Here is an 18,784-nt window from a genome sequence, read left to right as displayed (position 1 = left end):
CAGACGTGCTCAATGGGATTGAGATCAGGGCTCTTCGCTGGCCATGGTAGAACACTGACATTCCTGTCTTGCAGGAAATCCCGCACAGAACGAGCAGTATGGCTGGTGGCATTATCATGTCAGGATGAGCCTGCAGGAAGGGTACCACAAGACGGAGGCTTCCCTGTAACGCACAGCGTTGCGATTGCCTGCAATGATAACAAGCTCACTCCGATGATGCTGTGACACACCGCCCCAGACCATGATGGACCCTCCACCTCCAAATCGATCCCGAGTACAGTCCTCTGTGTAATGCTCATTCCTTCGACGATAAACGCAAATCCGACCATCACCCCTGGCGCGACTCGTCAGTGAAGTGCACTTTTTGACAGTCCTGCCTGATCCAGCGACGGTGGGTTTGTGCCCATAGGCGAAGTTGTTTCCGGTGATGTCCTGCCTTACAACAGGTCTACAAGCCCTCAGTCCAGCCTCTCTCAGCCTATTGCGGACAGTCTGAGCACTGATGGAGGGATTGTGCGTTCCTGGTGTAACTCGGGCAGTTGTTGTTGCCATCCTGTACCTGTCCTGCAGGTGTGATGTTCAGATGTACCGATCCTGTGCAGGTGTTGTTACACATAGTCTGCCACTGCGAGGATTATCAGCTGTCTGTCCTGTCTCCCTGTAGCATTGTCTTAGGCGTCTCACAGTACGGACATTGCAATTTATTGCCCTGGCCACATCTGCAGTCCTCATGCCTCCTCATGCCTAGGGCACATTCACGCAGATGAGGGACCCTGGGCATCTTTCTTTTGGTGTTTTTCAGTCAGTAGAAAGGCCTCTTTTAGTGTCCTAAGTTTTCATAACTGTGACCTTAGTTACCTACCGTCTGTAAGCTGTTAGTGCCTTAACGACCGTTCTACAGGTGCATGTTCATTAATTGTTTATGGTTTATTGAACAAGCATGGGAAACAGTGTTTAAACACTTTACAATGACGATCTGTAAAGTTATTTGGATTTTTACAATTTATCTTTGAAAGACAGGGTCCTGAAAAAGGGACGTCTCTTTTTTTGCTGAATTTACATGTTCAATACGATGGCCCTGAGCTGACTGCTGCACACATTGACCACCTTTATTGGGTAGTAATGAGAAAATATGTAGATCAGGTTGTTTTAATACTGTAAATATAATTTGATGAAATTTAGCAAGCTAAATCATGCATGCATACATTTTGCATACGGGTGGTACCGGGATTCAAACCCAGTATCCTGGCATTGCATGTGCCATGTTCTACCAACTGAGGTACAGAGAATTTGCAGTTACTGGTAGATCGGGGTGATTTGCAGATCAGGGGGTCTAGGGAATAGCACTATACAATACAACACTGAATCAAACACCCATATCATTTTTAAGAGCAGATTTATTTTATTAGAGTGAAAACATTCAAACGTTGTGTGTAAATAGATTCTTCCTCTGTATTAGATATAATCATCCTTGTATATCAACATAGCTCATTTATGTACAATTATCATGTAATGTATTTTTATTTTTTTATATATATGTCACAGGGCTTAGAATTCATTAGCTATACTTCAGTAGGAAACACAAGGGCAATAGCTATATCTTCGATCACATTGTCAAGAGCAATATTGAAAGTTGATAACACATCATAAATGATTGAGTTTCAGTAGCAGTCACGATCACAGGTCAAGACAGAGCTTCCAGAAGGCTGAGCACCAGGAGTGACTTTGGCCTGACTGACCAAGGACACTAGGACAGGCCAGCTCATGAGTCATGACATAGACTCGTGTTATTCAACATCGGTAATGTCACATATCCAATCAGCACGTATACAATATTGAGTTTCATTTCTGAGCTTTGTGAGATATGACTGTGTGTGTATGTTTTGGTATACAAGCACACCACTTACACAGGTTAAGACAAAGGGGAGTGTGTGTCACTGTGGTGATGGTTCCCTGGTGTCATACTCCTCTATGAACTGTTGCATGGCCTCTACACAGCGCAGGCCGATCTCCCCGAGGTTCTCCTTCAGAGATGGCTGGATGGGCCGCTCCAGAGACGGGTCCTTGGCTATCAGCATCTTCACCACCACGCCAAACGTGTCACAGTCCTGGCGGTACACCTGCATAAAAAAAACAGACAGTCAGCATTTTCACCACCACACTTAACTGTGCATCACAGTCCTAAAACGCATACTGTACACACTAAATCTATCTACTAAACCACATCATCTTCTAATCTAAACTATATCTTCTAAACCCAACCAAACGATGGCACAGTCCTAACTGTACACCAGCGTGACATAAAACACACACACACACACACACACACACACACACACACACACACACACACACACACACACACACACACACACACACACACACACACACACACACACACACACACACACATAAACATATTTTCATGGCACGTGAGAGGTTGTTTTGTGGCTCCTGTTCCAGTGAGGAGCTTAGCACAGATGGTCTAAAGAAACTCAGCTCACAGTATTACCAGAAGTATTCAGACACAGGAGAGGAGCAGGCAAAAAAAAGACTGGAGAGGGGGAAATAGGAGTGAGGGAGAGATAGAGAAAGAGAGGGGGGGTGAAGAGAGAATAATCACTAGAGATAGAGCGGATGTGAAGAGAGGGTGAAAGAAAGAAGGTGAAAGAGAGCGGTTAGAAAGTAAAAGTGGGAAAGAGGGAGAGAGAGTTCTGGGAGAGATGCTTGGGGCAAGAGGTCCCGTCATGTGTGTGCCATTACCACGGAGTGGATTAATAGTCCAAGGTAGCAGCACTCACGCACAGAGAGCTGTTCACACCATGCAAAGGTGTATGTTGGTTGGTTCTTCGATCCTTTTGGGGACATTTCCCACATCTCATGAGGACAAAGGCTATTTTAAGGTTAGTGTTACAATTAGGGTTGGTTGGTGCCTGCGTGCATGAATGCGTAGCCTAGCGGTTAGAGCGTTGGGCCAGTAACCGAAAGGTGGCTAGTTCGAATCCCCGAACCGACAACGGGAAAAATCTGTCATTCTGCCCTTTAGCAAAGCAATTAATCCCCCACAACAAAAATGTTCTATTTATTGTGTGTGTGTCTTTGGAGGATGAGTATATCAGCTACCTGTTGCCAGACTGCTCTCTCACAGAGCCTACCTTCTCCAGTTACCATGGAGATGTGAAGAGCGAGAGTGAACTTCTCATCAGTCGAGTGGATGGAGAGACAACACCCAACACACCTCCCACTGACAACGCTTCATGTGATGTTCTGTCACATTAACTGTGACGTATCAATCACAGCGCGTGTTTAAAAACCTATTGAAAGACAACCGAACTACGCCCATGTGATGACTGATTTATGATGAAAAAACCTGGACAAACAACCTGACAATAACAGGAGCTCCATCTTCGGCGTAATTCAGAGTCCACAGAGGCAGAGAGGTGATAGACCGGGGTCCCATTGTGACATAGCTGCTCTGAGAACATAATCCGCACAGCCCGAATGCACACCTCCTCACAATTCTTATCCAACGTGGCTCCGTGTACGCGTCCTCTATCCATTTCAATGTGTTGACGGTTGGAGAAATTGCTTGAGCCGCACAGATAATTCAAAAAGTATGAAAGCCAACGGTCCAATATTCTAGAACACTGCTGTGTGCACGCGTACACATTTTGGACTCTGATAGGCGCTTAAGAGTGATTGGAGGTAAACAACCCAGGGATGTACAACATCACCATGTATTGGCTCTGATCATGACTGATTACCTATTCAACTGATTCAGCTGCTAAAAGGAAGAAACAAATTATGATAAATTCGAGGCAGCTTCAGCTGGCCATTTCTCAATTAGTTTTGGCACCGCAGTGATCAAATCTCCCAAGCCTCTCTCCACAACCCCCTCTCTCTTTCTCTCCATCCTCATCCAACCCGCTCATAATCCAACCCCCTCTTTATCTCTCTCTCCTCTATGTTACCTCTCTAACCCTCTCAAGCTCTGTTTTTGGTGCTGCTGCAGTGTGGTACATCCCCTCTCTTTCTCGATCTGTTTCACTGTACTGTGAATGGTGCTATACCTGCTCGATTTCTCTCCTCTTCTGTTGGATGGCTCTGTTTCGTGCTGTGGCCCTGCTTATGGTGGAGGGGAGCTCTCTACCCCTCTCTCTTTCTTTGCTGTGGGATCTCTCCTTCTCTTGAGACACCTACAGAAACACAGGGGTGAGAGACAGTTATAAGCATTCCTTAAGACCTTAACACACCGTCAGTACTCTGGCAGCACGTGGCTAGTCTGCCTGTGTTTGCCTTTCAGAGCCCATCTGACTGTTGTTGAGTTCCCTAAAAGTGCATCTCTCTCTCTCTCATTAAGGTTAGCAGGCAGCCAGGCTATTTGAATAATGAGCATGTTTAAACTGAAGACGACAACCTTGTGCTCCTCTCCATGTCAGACCACACAATTACTCCAACTTTCTCATTCTTTATGCTGCGTCTGTGCTTTCTCTGTCCTTCCAATTCCTATCACACCAAGGGGCGTGGAGGACACACACACACATGCATACACACACACGTTAATAATTTTCCCGAGCAGTCTAGCCAAGATTGCTGAAATGTTTGAGGATTCTTTTCATTCTGTGATTTGAAGGATTGTGAAAGACTGTGTGTGTACTAAATATTTTTGATCGCGAACATCATGGGAAAAGAGATGCACTCAGGTTTCTATTTAACATGAGGAAATGTGTTGCAATGCGTACCTCCCAGTGTGGCGCATCTCACTTCTGAGAAATTGAAGCAGCAGTCAAGCAGGGAGGGATCATTTGTGTGAAGCTACATTAGTGGCTAAAAGTTTTTTATGATGAAAGAGGCCTGCATGTTGTACTTTTTGGAAGATGAAGGGAATGATTAGACTTTTTCGTCCACCACCATACACTACGGGACTAGGACAGCAGATACAATATGTGTGCACTACTGTGTATAGCGCAGACTCCCCCCGTCCCAGAAGAGGCAGAGAGGAGTGGTGGAATGTGGACTTACTATGAACGACACAGGCTGCTTCTCCTTCTCTCTGCTGGGGCCTGCAGAAGACCTGAGAGCACCTGCAACATAACACAGACAAACCACTTCTTCACAACAATTCAACACACTCTACCAGCTCGGGAACAGATGGGGGATAAGTTAGAGCTAAACTACAGCAGCTGACATCTGTGATAAACTCGAAAATCTTTGATTGGCACAGGTGGTATCTCTAAATTAACTATCTCTGATTGATGCTGGGACTCCTCAATCTACCCAGTGTCCTCCTCAACTATCATCGCATTGGTGTCTCTAGCTGCAGGTACAATTCAGGCCTAAGCTTCCCCATCGCCATCTCTCTGCGGGCAGCGGGAGGTTTATTGTCAACAGGCAGGGGCTAAAATGAATGTTTCTTTAAGCACAATCCAATGGGTGTGATTTGAGAAAGCTGCCTAGCAACGTTTGACTGCAGTGTGCCTATATGAGGCGATAGCTTTGTTAGGGCTCAGTATATACAGCTGGCTGTCTGCCCGGTACTTCACTCCCTCTTTCTCCTCATTTTCTTTTGCTTTCTCGCTCTCATTTTCTCTCTCTTTCTGTAACACACTATAGAGATGAGTCACCATAATAGCATATCTCTCAGGCACATAGAGCAACCTGTTCCTCACACAATCTCTCTCTCACACACTTCCACAGCACTGCAGTCTGTGCAGAGACTTAGCAGCTGAATTAAATAGGAGAAGGAAACACCACTGTGGTTGAGAATAGCAATACAGCTCATGTTATCAACACCAAAGAGAGTAAAGATGACATGTATGGTTTCTATTGCAGGTAACAAGACAAAGGTATTCTTCAGGCAATGCAAAGTTATTCAAGAAAACACTTTCAAACGTGATAGAGAATGGGGCTAAACCATAAGTGCTAATTGTTGACTTGCAAGCACATCGACTGTGGTCTTACAAAACTCTTCATGATAATAACGTGATGAGGAGAAATCTGATGATCAGAAACATGTAGGAATATACAGTGGCTAAATACAAATGGTTAATAGTGACCAAATCAAATGTTATTGGTCACATGCTCCGAATACAACAGGTGTAGACTTTACTGTGAAAGGCTTTACTTACAGTACGTGCCCATTCGCGACAATGCAGAGTTCAAAAGTAAGACAAATATTATAGAAACACAAACAAAATGGTATGTGTGAGTGTGTGGGTAGAGTCTAGAGACCAATTAGTTATCCACTGATTCAAAACGCAAAGATAGCACCTATAATTTGATGAATATCTACCAATGCCGTGTGCAGCCAGCATTATGTAACATTGTTATGTTGTTGCTTGGTGAATATCAACCACCGGGAATGCTGATGAGCAAAACACATTCCAAACGTAGCCTATATGTCAGAATGCAAATATTATTCCGAGTCAACATGGCCACTGCTTGCTCACACTGCTCTCTAGTGTTCACAGGAGGAAAGTGATATATATCTAAGTATGTATTGCCTGTACTTTTAAACTGCTAAGATATTTGGTTCATGGCACAGATGGTAGAGCTCTTACCCTGTAACCACCGAGTCATTTGGTCTAACCCTCCCTAAACTGCTACATGAGTATAAACCTACTGCTGTGTTCTTTAGGAGTAGAGGCCCTGGCGGGACCGCTCCTGTCCATGTTCCTCTGGTCGTTGTACTGGTTGTTAGGGCACGGTGGTGGGCCGGACTGGTCCCTCCAGTTGAACCGTGGGCGAGGGGTGAAAGGGTGGTACCTTTGGAACCCAAAACTGAAGCGGGGCTTCCGGAATGAATGATCGTCCCTTATGAATCTATACAGGAAGGAAAACAGTAGAAAAAATATTTACACTACCGTTCAAAAGTTTGGGGTCACTTAGAAATGTCCTTGTTTTTGAAAGAAAAGCAAAACATTTTGTCCATTAAAATAACATCAAATTGATCAGAAATACAGTGTAGAAATTGTTAATGTTGTAAATGACTATTGTAGCTGGAGACGGCTGATTTTTAATGGAATATCTACATAGACGTACAGAGGCCCATTATCAGCAACCATCACTCCTGTGTTCCAATGGCACATTGTGTTAGCTAATTCAAGTTTATCATTTGAAAAGGCTAATTGATCATTAGAAAACCCTTTCGCAATTATGCTAGCACAGCTGAAAACTGTTGTTCTGATTAAAGAAGCAATAAAACTGGCCTTCTTTAGACTAGTTGAGTATCTGGAGCATCAGCATTTGTGGGTGATTACAGGCTCAAAATGGCCAGAAACAAAGACCTTTCTTCTGAAACTCGTCAGTCTATTCTTGTTCTGAGAAATGAAGGATCACAAAGAACATTCGTGAGACGCAGAAAAAATGAAAAGATGCTGGAGGAGTGCTTGACGCCATCTGTCAATCATGGTGGAGGCAATGTGTAGGTCTGGGGGTGCTTTGGTGGTGGTAAAGTGGGAGATTTGTACAGGGTAAAAGGGATCTTGAAGAAGGAAGGCTATATCTCCATTTTGCAACGGCGCTTAATTGGAGCAAATTTCCTCCAATGACCCAAAGCACAGCTCCAAACTATCATTATTATTTTTTATTTAACCTTCATTTAACTAGGCAAGTCAGCTAAGAACAAATTATTATTTACAATGACGGCCTAGGAACAGTGGGTTAACTTTTACCTTGTCAGCTCGGGGATTTGATCTAGCAACCTTTCGGTTACTGGCCCAACACTCTAACCACTAGGCTACCTGCTGTCCCAAACCTGCCACCCCAAACTATGCAGCAGTCAGCTGGTATTCTGTCTATAATGGAGTGGCCAGCACAGTCACCGGATCTCAACCCTATTGAGCTGTTGTGAGAGAGAGCTTGACCGAATGGTACGTAAGAAGTGCCCATCAAGCCAATCCAATTTGTGGGTGGCGCTTCAGGAAGCATTGGGTGAAATCTGTTCAGATTACCTCAACAACTTGACAACTAGAATGCCAAAGGTCTGCAAGGCTGTAATTAATGCAAATGGAGGATTCTTTGACAAAAGCAAAGTTTGAAGGACAAAATTATTATTTAAATTAAAAATCATTATTTATAACCTTATCATCTTGACTATATTTCCTATTCATTTTGCAACTCATTTGATGCATGTTTTCATGTAAAACAAAGACATTTCTAAGTGACCCCAAACTTTTGAAAAGGAGTGTATATGGATGAGTGAGTGAGTGAATATTTCTACAACCTAATCTGAATTGGACGAAAGTGGGTGAAGATAAGGAAATGTTGAAATTATCAAGAGCAAACCCTTGAACATTTCCAAGGTTGCTCTGAAATGCCCTCTAATCTTACCGTGGTCTGTAGAATCTTCCTCCAAATCTTGGTCTAAATGAACCAGTTATTCTGGGTCTAGGTGGACTTCTCATTCTTCTGAAAGGTTGTTTCTCCTCCTGAAAATGTCACATAGTAAGCTAATTACTGTTCCTGATGAGAAACTATTTTCACAATGCTCTAGCCTTTTTTCCAGATCTTTATGCAGTAAACACAATAAAATGAATATGACAGAAGAGTTGGCAAAAGCACATACAGATCTGGGACTGTCTGGGACCATGCTAAGGCGTCCGTTACACACAATCACTCAAACACAACTACAGTTAAATTGATTGAATGACTGATTGGTGTATGGATTATATACCTCAGTGTTATGTTTGATAGGTACGTCGCTGGGCCTCTTGTCACGTGACTCTTCACTGCGTTCTTTGTGTGGCATGGTGGAGCTCTTGAAAGTGAAAGTAACAATCATATCAATAATATGGGGGGGGGTGTTGAACTTTACTCTAGTGTTTTTAGCTGATTTGTTTCTGGGATGCGACTGCCAGTACAAACCAAATGTGCAATGTTTACTTGTGCTAGAATGACCACAATTCTTGAATAATATTCTTGCAACAATAATTTAGCCGATCCCCCAAAACAATGCATGTTTGTTTCAGTTGTGAACAGGATATTGCATTGGCTGGACTATAATTCCTTCACAATGAAACAATCATGAAATGTAGTTTTGGGTAGGGATTACAGAATTAGGGTGCACTTCACTTCCTGTGTAAAACACTTGGTTAATAACATAACAAACGAACTGACCGTTTGACAGATGTTTCCTTCAATGAGACAAACCAGAGGAGGCTTTGAATGATTAGGACATAATAATAGCGAGTTTATTTACCTTGCCCTGTGAAGATTCCTGCTGCCGTGGATCCATTTATTTTGTTTAGAGGAGCCAGTTTAATTGTGTTGTCTCCAGCAGCGCACGTTTGATGTTTAAGTGTCGTCTTGTGTTGCTCTATGACATTCGTTTAATTGTCACCTCACAGCATTTCTTTCGAGACGGCTTCATTTTGGTTTCGATTTCTACGCGAGCAATGCAGAAGGTGTAGCCTAGTGGTCCCTTGTGGACATTCAACTTCTCGTTTTAAAAGGCTGTGTAGGTAAGCTTTCCAGAGACAGCACACCAATGAGTGGGTAATATTAGCTGACTAAACTCAACTACATGGTGAAGTCAATTTCTGGTAACCCGATGAACCGTTGGTGGAGTTAATCGGACACTTCGTTCAACGTAAACTGTGTGCAAATGAATCTGTCCTATCACCAGGTTTCCTTAAAAACCAATTTGCAAAACCAATAAACGCGGATAAAGAAGGCTTGTTTAGCCATATTGTGCTACTCGGAGTTGTCACCTGTGATTTGCGTTCCTGCCAAACCTGCGACTTTTACAACAAACACTGTCCGATTATTGCCACAAGATGGCGTGCTGAGATAACATTTAGACTTCTCAACTACTTGTTTGATTAGAGTGGATCATAGAGCTGGCTCGACGGCTAATCTTTGTCATAATACCCATAAAACCTAGCGGTCACACGGGAAATGGTTCCAACCGTTTTTCCATCATACATTTTTCCCATAGGGGATTTTAGAAACACTTCAAATAAGGGCTTAGATTTACCCTGGTGTGTTGTTTTGATAACTGTGTAAATCTCTCCAGGTAGGACAAGGTGACTTTTATCAATCTGTTCACTTGTATTTACCCCCCAAAAAGTGAAACGCTAATTAGCTGATAATGTGTCTATCATAAAGAACTACAAATGCCATTATTATCTAGAGCATGGGGTTCTTAAACTTTTTCAGCCTGTGACCCAAATGAGAAATTATTTGTTTTGTGGGCGCTCCTCGTTACTTCTCAAATTTGTGTGAAACCAAGAGAGAGAAACTCATCGCTGTGTTTGCGTTTCATGACGATTGAGCCCAGCCAGAACTTGTGGCTAGCTTGAGTCCATTTGATGACAGTGGTGAGTGAAGGCGAGTGGGAATGACAAGGCAGTGGCTGACAGCGCATCATCTGCTGCTGAACAACAGCACTGCAGCATGTGGGTCGTGGAGTGATCTTCAAGTTAACTGAGAAAAAAATATCTGGTAAACTGAAGCACACGGAGATCTCCCACTTGCGCGGGTGCCAAACTGAGCAGAGTATGCTGCTAAGCAGAGAGGGCACTTAACATTGGGCTCAGTTGTCCCATCGTCCAGAATGCCACACTAAATACATTTGCCAAGAAGGTGAATTTTGATGTGGAATTTTGATGTTTTAGCGGTAAAATTGACTCTAACCAAACAACGTAATTTAAGACAGAAAGGGATGCAGTTCAATCATTGTTCAAAAATGGATGGATTGTGGTTAAAAAAGCAGACAGTAGTGTGGAGTAAGGACAAATATGTGACAGAAGCCTACCACCGTCAAATTCTACCAATCTCTTACCTTCAACCCTACAGAGGACCTAAAAACTGAATCGAAAGGGATCCTCACAGAAGCTAAGGAGAATGGCTACATTTCAGACAAGGAGTTCAAAGTTATTTTAAATGGCAGTCCGCGTATGGCTTTTTTTTTACCTTCTTCCAAAAGTCCACAAGAATCTTGAAAACCCCCCAGACAGACCAGTCATTAGTGGTAATGAAGTCTGACAGAACCCATCTCTAAGTACATTGATTACTTTATTAAGCCTTTTCTGACGTCACTCCCAGCCTATCTTCAAGATACTACAGATGTGTTGAACAAAATTAAGGAATTGAACAATATAGCTACAGCTTCCTTTTTAGTCACCATGGATGTGGAGAGTCTCTATACACCATTGAGCATGAACAGGGTTTGGCAGCTATGCACCATTTCTTGAGTACCCGACCTGAAACTGAGATGCCTCCTACAGAATTTATTGTCTCACTGACCAAATGGACTCTTAATCATAACATCTTTATTTTTTAGGACCGTATTTTTAACAGGTCAAAGGGTGTGCCATGGGAGTTTGCTTTACAGCCCTTCCTACGCTGGTTTGTACTTGGGTATATGGGAAAATGACTTAATTTTGGATCCTTCTAATAACCATTTCTTTGACCGGATTATATGGTGGGGACGCTATATTGATGTTGTTTGCCTGTTTTGGTCCGGCTCAGAAGATAAACGTATTTCCTTCCACCAATACCTTAACAGTATTAACCCTAATATCAAACTAACTATGGAGTACAGCAGGGATAACATTCATTTTTCGGACCTTGACATCAGTAAAAATGTCAAAAGTTGTTTGCAGACTCACATTAAGCATCTCCAATCCTAAATTAAATCTAGAATTGGCTTCCTATTTCGCAACAAAGCATCCTTCACTGATGCTGCCAAACATTCCCTCGTAAAACTGACTATCCTACCGATCCTCGACTTCAGAGATGTAAATTTACAAAATAGCCTCCAACACTCTACTCAGCAAATTGAATGTAGTCTATCACAGTGCCATCCGTTTTGTCACCAAAGCCCCATATACTACACACCACTGCGACCTGTATGCTCTCGTTGGCTGTCCCTCGCATCATATTCGTCTCTAAACCCGCTGGCTCCGGGTCATCTTTAAGTCTTTGCTAGGTAAAGCCCTGCCTTATCTCAGCTCACTGGTCACCATAGCAGCAACCACACGTAGCATGTGCTCCAGCAGGTATATTTCACTGGGTCACCCCCAAAGCCAAGTCCTCATTTGGCCGCCTTTCCTTCCAGTTCTCTGCTGCCAATGACTGGAACAAATAATTTTTTTGCTCCTTTGCACCCCAGTATCTCTACTTGCACATTCATCTTCTGGACACCTATCACTCCAGTGTTTAATTGCTAAATTGTAATTATTTCGCCACTATGGCCTATTTATTGCCTTACCTCCAACATCTTACTACATTTGCACACACTGTATGTAGACTTTTCTATTGTGTTATTGACTGTACGTTTGTTTATCCCATGCGTAACTGTGTTGTTTGGCCAGGTCGCAGTTGTCAATGAGAACTTGTTCTCAACTGGCCTACCTGGTTAAATGAAGGCCAATTCCAAAGAGTCCGCAGAATTTGCGATCAGGAAATAGACTACAGTGTCAAATCTGCTGAATTGGAGAATTGCTTCTTGAATCGGGGCTACAGCACTCAGGTCCTGAAAGATGCAGATATAAGGGCCCAATGACTTGACAAAGAGAACTTGTTGTGAAGGAGAGTGCCTCGTGATACATCAGAGAGAGTGTACTTTGTTACAAAATACAGCACTGAAGCAGAGAACATTAAAATAATCATAAAAAATAATTAGGGAATCATCCAAAGTGAACCGTCTTAAACAGCTAAACCAAAGGGAAAGTTTTGGGATTTACAAATTACATGCCACTACAGTGCTTTGCAAAATTATTCACCCCTATTGGCTTTTTTTCCAAACCAGCTTTATGTGGTAGTCACCTGAAATGCATTTCAATAAACAGGTGTGCCGTGTTAAAAGTTAATTTGTGGAATTTCTTGTGTAAATGTGTACAATTTCAGGAACTTTGAAAGTTTATTCAAGTAGTCGCAAAAACCATCAAGCTCTAAAATGAAACTGGCTCTCATGAGGAAAGGAAGACCCAGTTACCTCTGCTGCAGAGAATAGGTTTATTAGAGTTATCAGCCTCAGAAATTGCAGCCCAAATAAATGCATCACAGAGTTCAAGCAACAGACACATCTCAACATTTACTGTTCAGAGGAGACTGTGTATCAGACCTTCATTGTCACATTGCTGCAAAAAAAAACACTACTAAAAGAACACCTATAAGAATAATAGATTTGCTTGGGCCAAGAAACACGAGCCACGGACTTGTTAAAATAACTTGTTATAAAAAAATTACAAAATTAAAAGGAAAAGCGGTGAGTGCATATGTATTCACCCCCTTTGCTATGAAGTCCCTAAATAAGATCTGGTGCAACCAATTACATTCAGAAGTCACATAATTAGTTAGATTGACGAATATGCTGATTCGGTGAGCGAGTTCATTAGAAAGTGCATCGGAGATGTTATACCCACAGCAACGATTAAAACATTCCCAAACTAGAAACCGCGGATTGATGGCAGCATTCACTCGAAACTGACCGGAAACATGACCGAATAAAAACAGTGTAGCTATTCCCTCCGCATGGCAATCAAACAAGAAAAGCGTCAGTATAGAGACAAAGTAGAGTTGCAATTCAACGGCTCAGACACAAGAGGTATGTGGCAGGGTCTACAGTCAATCACGGATTACAAAAAGAAAACCAGCCCCGTCACGGACCAGGATGTCTTGCTCCCAGACAGACTAAATAACTTTTTTGCTCGCTTTGAGGACAATACAGTGCCACTGACACGGCCCGCTAACATAACCTGCGGACTCTCCTTCACTGCAGTCAACATGAGTAAAACATTGAAACGTGTTAACCCTCGCAAGGCTGCAGGCCCAGGCGGTATCCACAGCCACGTCCTCAGAGCATGCGCAGACCAGCTGGCTGGTGTGTTTACGGACATACTCAATCAATCCTTATCCCAGTCTGCTGTTCCCACATGCTTCAAGAGGGCCACCATTGTGCCTGTTCCCAAGAAAGCTAAGGTAACTGAGCTAAACGACTACCGCCCCGTAGCACTCACTTCCGTCATCATGAAGTGCTTTGAGAGACTAGTCAAGGACCATATCACCTCCACCCTACCTGACACCCTAGATCCACTCCAGTTTGCTTACCGCCCCAATAGGTCCACAGACGACACAATCGCAACCACACTGCACACTGCCCACTGCCCTAACCCATCTGGACAAGAGGAATACCTATGTGAGAATGCTGTTCATCGACTACAGATCAGCATTTAACACCATAGTACCCTCCAAACTTGTCATCAAGCTCGAGACCCTGGGTCTCGACCACCGCCCTGTGCAACTGGGTACTGGACTTCCTGACGGGTCGCCTCCAGGTGGTGAGGGTAGGTAACAACATCTCCACCCTGCTGATCCTCAACACTGGGGCCCCACAAGGGTGCGTTCTGAGACACTACAGTGGGAGGCTTGATTACCAACAATGACGAGACGGCCTACAGGGAGGAGGTGAGGGCCCAAGGAGTGTGGTGTCAGGAAAATAACCTCACACTCAACGTCAACAAACAAAGGAGATGATTGTGGACTTAAGGAAACAGCAGAGAGAGAGCACCCACCTATCCACATCGACGGGACAGTAGTGGAAAGGGTAGTAAGTTTTAAGTTCCTCGGCGTACACATCACGGACAAACTGAATTGGTCCACCCACACAGACAGCATTGTGAAGAAGGCGCAGCAGCGCCTCTTCAACCTCAGGAGGCTGAAGAAATGCGGCTTGTCACCAAAAGCACTCACAAACTTCTACAGATGCACAATCGAGAGCATCCTGTCGGGCTGTATCACCGCCTGGTACGGCAACTGCTCCGCCCACAACCGTAAGGCTCTCCAGAGGGTAGTAGGTCTGCATAACGCATCACCAGGGGCAAACTACCTGCCCTCCAGGACACCTACACCACCCGATGTCACAGGAAGGCCATAAAGATCATCAAGGACAACAACTACCCGAGCCACTGCCTGTTCACCCCGCTATCATCCAGAAGGCGAGGTCAGTACAGGTGCATCAAAGCAGGGACCGAGACTGAAAAACAGCTTCTATCTCAAGGCCATCAGACTGTTAAACAGCCACCACTAACATTAAGTGGCTGCTGCCAACATACTGACTCAACTCCAGCCACTTTAATAATGGAAATTGATGTAAAAAATGTATCACTAGCCACTTTAAACAATGCCACTTAATATAATGTTTACATACCCTACATTACTCATCTTATATGTATATGTACAGTGGGGCAAAAAAGTATTTAGTCAGCCACCAATTGTGCAAGTTCTCCAACTTAAAAAGATGAGAGAGGCCTGTCATTTTCATCATAGGTACACTTCAACTGTGACAGACAAAATGAGGGAAAAAAATCCAGAAATTCACATTGTAGGATTTTTAATGAATTTATTTGCAAATGATGGTGGAAAATAAGTATTTGGTCAATAACAAAAGTTTATCTCAATACTTTGTTTATTACCATTTGTTGGCAATGACAGAGGTCAAACGTTTTCTGTAAGTCTTCACAAGGTTTTCACACACTGTTGCTGGTATTTTGGGCCATTCCTCCATGCAGATCTCCTCTAGAGCAGTGATGTTTTGGGGCTGTTGCTGGGCAACATGGACTTTCAACTCCCTCCAAAGATTTTCGATGGGGTTGAGATTTGGAGACTGGCTAGGCCACTCCAGGACCTTGAAATGCTTCTTACGAAGCCACTCCTTCGTTACCCGGGCGGTGTGTTTGGGATCATTGTCTTGCTGAAAGACCCAGCCACGTTTCATCTTCAATCCCCTTGCTGATGGAAGGAGGTTTTCACTCAAAATCTCACGATACATGGCCCCATTCATTCTTTCCTTTACACGGATCAGTCGTCCTGGTCCCTTTGCAGAAAAATAGCCCCAAAGCATGATATTTCCACCCCCATGCTTCACAGTAGGTATGGTGTTCTTTGGATGCAACTCAGCATTCTTTGTCCTCAAACACGACGAGTTGAGTTTTTACCAAAAAGTTATATTTTGGTTTCATCTGACCATATGACATTCTCCCAATCTTCTTCTGGATCATTCAAATGCTCTCTAGCAAACTTCAGACGGGCCTGGACATGTACTGGCTTAAGCAGGGGGACACGTCTGGCACTGCAGGATTTGAGTCCCTAGCGGCGTAGTGTGTTACTGATGGTAAGCTTTGTTACTTTGGTCCCAGCTCTCTGCAGGTCATTCACTAGGTCCCCCCGTGTGGTTCTGGGATTTTTGCGCACCGTTCTTGTGATCAATTTGACCCCACGCAGTGAGATCTTGCGTGGAGCCCCAGATCGAGGGAGATTATCAGTGGTCTTGTATGTCTTCCATTTCCTAATAATTGCTCCCACAGTTGATTTCTTCAAACCAAGCTGCTTACCTATTGCAGATTCAGTCTTCCCAGCCTGGTGCAGGTCTACAATTTTGTTTCTGGTGTCCTTTGACAGCTCTTTGGTCTTGGCCATAGTGGAGTTTGGAGTGTGACTGTTTGAGGTTGTGGACGGGTGTCTTTTATACTGATAACAAGTTCAAACAGGTGCCATTAATACAGGTAACGAGTGGAGGACAGAGGAGCCTCTTAAAGAAGAGAGCCAGTAATCTTGCTTGTTTGTAGGTGACCAAATACTTATTTTCCACCATAATTTGCAAATAAATTCATAAAAAATCCTACAATGTGATTTTCTGGATTTTCTTCCTCATTTTGTCTGTCATAGTTGAAGTGTACCTATGATGTAAATGACAGGCCTCTCTCATCTTTTTAAGTTGGAGAACTTGCACAATTGGTGGCTGACTAAATATTTTTTTGCCCCACTGTATATACTGTACTCTATATCATCTACTGCATCTTTATGTAATACATGTATCACTAGCCACTTTAAACTATGCCACTTTGTTTACATACCCTACATTACTCATCTCATATGTACCCATCTACTGCATCTTGCCTATGCCGTTCTGTACCATCACTCATTCATATATCTTTATGTACATATTCTTTATCCCTTTACACTTGTGTGTATAAGGTAGTAGTTGTGGAATTGTTAGGTTAGATTACTTGGTGGTTATTACAAGCATTTCGCTACACTCGCATTAACATCTGCTAACCATGTGTATGTGACAAATAAAATTATTTGATTTGCACACAGGTGGACTTTATTTAAATGTCACACGATCTGTCACATGATCTCAGTATACATACACCTGTTCTGAAAGGCCCCAGAGTCTGCAACACCACTAAGCAAGGGGCACCACCAAGCACCGGCACTATGAAGACCAAGGAGCTCTCCAAACAGGTCATGGACAAAGTTGTGGAGACGTACAGATCAGGGTTGGGTTATAAAAAAATATCAGAAACTTTGAACATCCCACGGAGCATCATTAAATCCATTATGAAAAAATTGAAAGAATATGGCACCAACAACAAACCTGCCAAGAGAGGGCCGCCCACCAAAACTCACAGACCAGGCAATTAATCAGAGAGGCAACAAAGAGACCAGAAGGAGACCTGAAGGAGGTGCAAAGCTCCACAGCAGAGATTGGAGTATCTGTCCATATGACCACTTTAAGCCGTACACTCCACAGAGCTGGGCTTTACGGAAGAGTGGCCAGAAAAAAAGCCAATGCTTAGAGAAAAAAATAAGCAAACACGTTTGGTGTTCGCCAAAAGGCATATGGGAGACTCACCAAACATATGGAAGAAGGTACTCTGGTCAGATGAGACTAAAATTAAGCTTTTTGGCAAAACAATATGGGAAACAACATGTCTGGCGCAAACCCAATACCTCTCATCACCCCGAGAACACCAGCATGGTGGTGGCAGCATCATGCTTTGGGGATGTTTTCCATCGGCAGGGACTGGGAAACTGGACAGAATTGAAGGAATGATGGATGGCGCTAAATACAGGGCAATTCTTGAGGGAAACCTGTTTCAGTCTTCCAGAGATTTGAGACTGGGACAGAGGTTCACCTTCCAGCAGGACAATGACCCTGAGCATACTGCTAAAGCAACACTCGAATGGTTTAAGGGGAAACATTTAAATGTCTTGGAATGGCCTAGTCAAAGCCCAGACCTCAATCCAATTGAGAATCTGTGGTATGACTTAAAGATTGCTGTACACCAGCGGAACCCATCCAACTTGAAGGAGCTGGAGCAGTTTTGCCTTGAAGAATGGGCAAAAATCCCAGTGGCTAGATGTGCCAAGATTAAAGAGACATAGCCCAAGATACTTGCAGCTGTAATTGATGCCAAAGGTGGCTCTACAAAGTATTGACTTGGGGGGGGGGGGGGGGTGAATAATTATGCACGTTCAAGTTATCCGTTTTTTTTGTCTTATTTCACAATAAAAAATATTTTGCATCTTGAAAGTGGTAGGCATGTTGTGTAAATCAAATGATTCAAACCCCCCAAAAATGTATTTTAATTTGAGGTTGTAAAGCAACATAATATAAAAAAATGCCTGGTTTAAATGAAGATATGGATTTCTCACCTTTCCTGTAGGGTTGTGATAGGTCCCTTTGCTGTCATCGAGTGGACATTTTGCTCTATTGCCCTCAGCTATGTTTGCTGTGTTCTAGTGTACTATGGAATAGATGGCTCTCCTATTCTTGGCACTTTTCCCAGTCATATTTAAGGTCAGAACTACCTTTCAAGGCATTCTGATGCTTCTAGCTTGGAGTTGAATTTTTTGATAACATATCTTCAGAATTTCACTTTTTAATGTGTTTTGTATTACTTACTAGGTGTTGTCCAATCAATTTTGTAACCACTCCCTCTTCAAATTAGGGCCGATTGGAAAACGCTGTTCAAAAGAGGACATTGTATTATAA

At 43.2% G+C, this 18,784-nt stretch overlaps 2 protein-coding genes across 2 annotated transcripts in view; one reads left to right on the top strand and one right to left on the bottom strand.

Moving 5' to 3' along the window:
• LOC110531972 (transmembrane and coiled-coil domains protein 1) overlaps positions 1-18,784 on the top strand; it is a 466,184-nt gene that overhangs the window by 101,475 nt on the left and 345,925 nt on the right. The window lies entirely within an intron of this gene.
• Positions 1,383-9,743, bottom strand: LOC110531965 (uncharacterized). The gene is made up of 7 exons (XM_021615510.3): positions 9,200-9,743; positions 8,675-8,758; positions 8,332-8,429; positions 6,623-6,822; positions 5,023-5,084; positions 4,071-4,196; positions 1,383-2,120 (listed from the first exon to the last, which is right to left on the bottom strand). The coding sequence occupies exons 1-7, from the start codon at positions 9,233-9,235 to the stop codon at positions 1,935-1,937; spliced, it is 792 nt and encodes a 263-aa protein (XP_021471185.3). The 5' UTR covers positions 9,236-9,743; the 3' UTR covers positions 1,383-1,934.

Source organism: Oncorhynchus mykiss, chromosome 9, assembly GCF_057628025.1.
Source record: "Oncorhynchus mykiss isolate SJ-2025 chromosome 9, ASM5762802v1, whole genome shotgun sequence".
NCBI lineage: Eukaryota > Metazoa > Chordata > Actinopteri > Salmoniformes > Salmonidae > Oncorhynchus > Oncorhynchus mykiss.
This window is presented reverse-complemented; position numbering and strand designations above follow the sequence as displayed.

What these genes read in the sequence shown, in the direction of transcription:
- LOC110531965 (XM_021615510.3), bottom strand. Translation starts at nt 9,235, where the DNA reads ATGGATCCACGGCAGCAGGAATCTTCACAGGGCAAG. An exon ending in AGGAATCTTCACAGGGCAAG is followed by an intron (nt 8,759 to 9,199) that starts GTAAATAAACTC and finishes TTCACTTTCAAG; the next exon opens with AGCTCCACCATGCCACACAA. An exon ending in GGAAGATTCTACAGACCACG is followed by an intron (nt 6,823 to 8,331) that starts GTAAGATTAGAG and finishes CTTCCTGTATAG; the next exon opens with ATTCATAAGGGACGATCATT.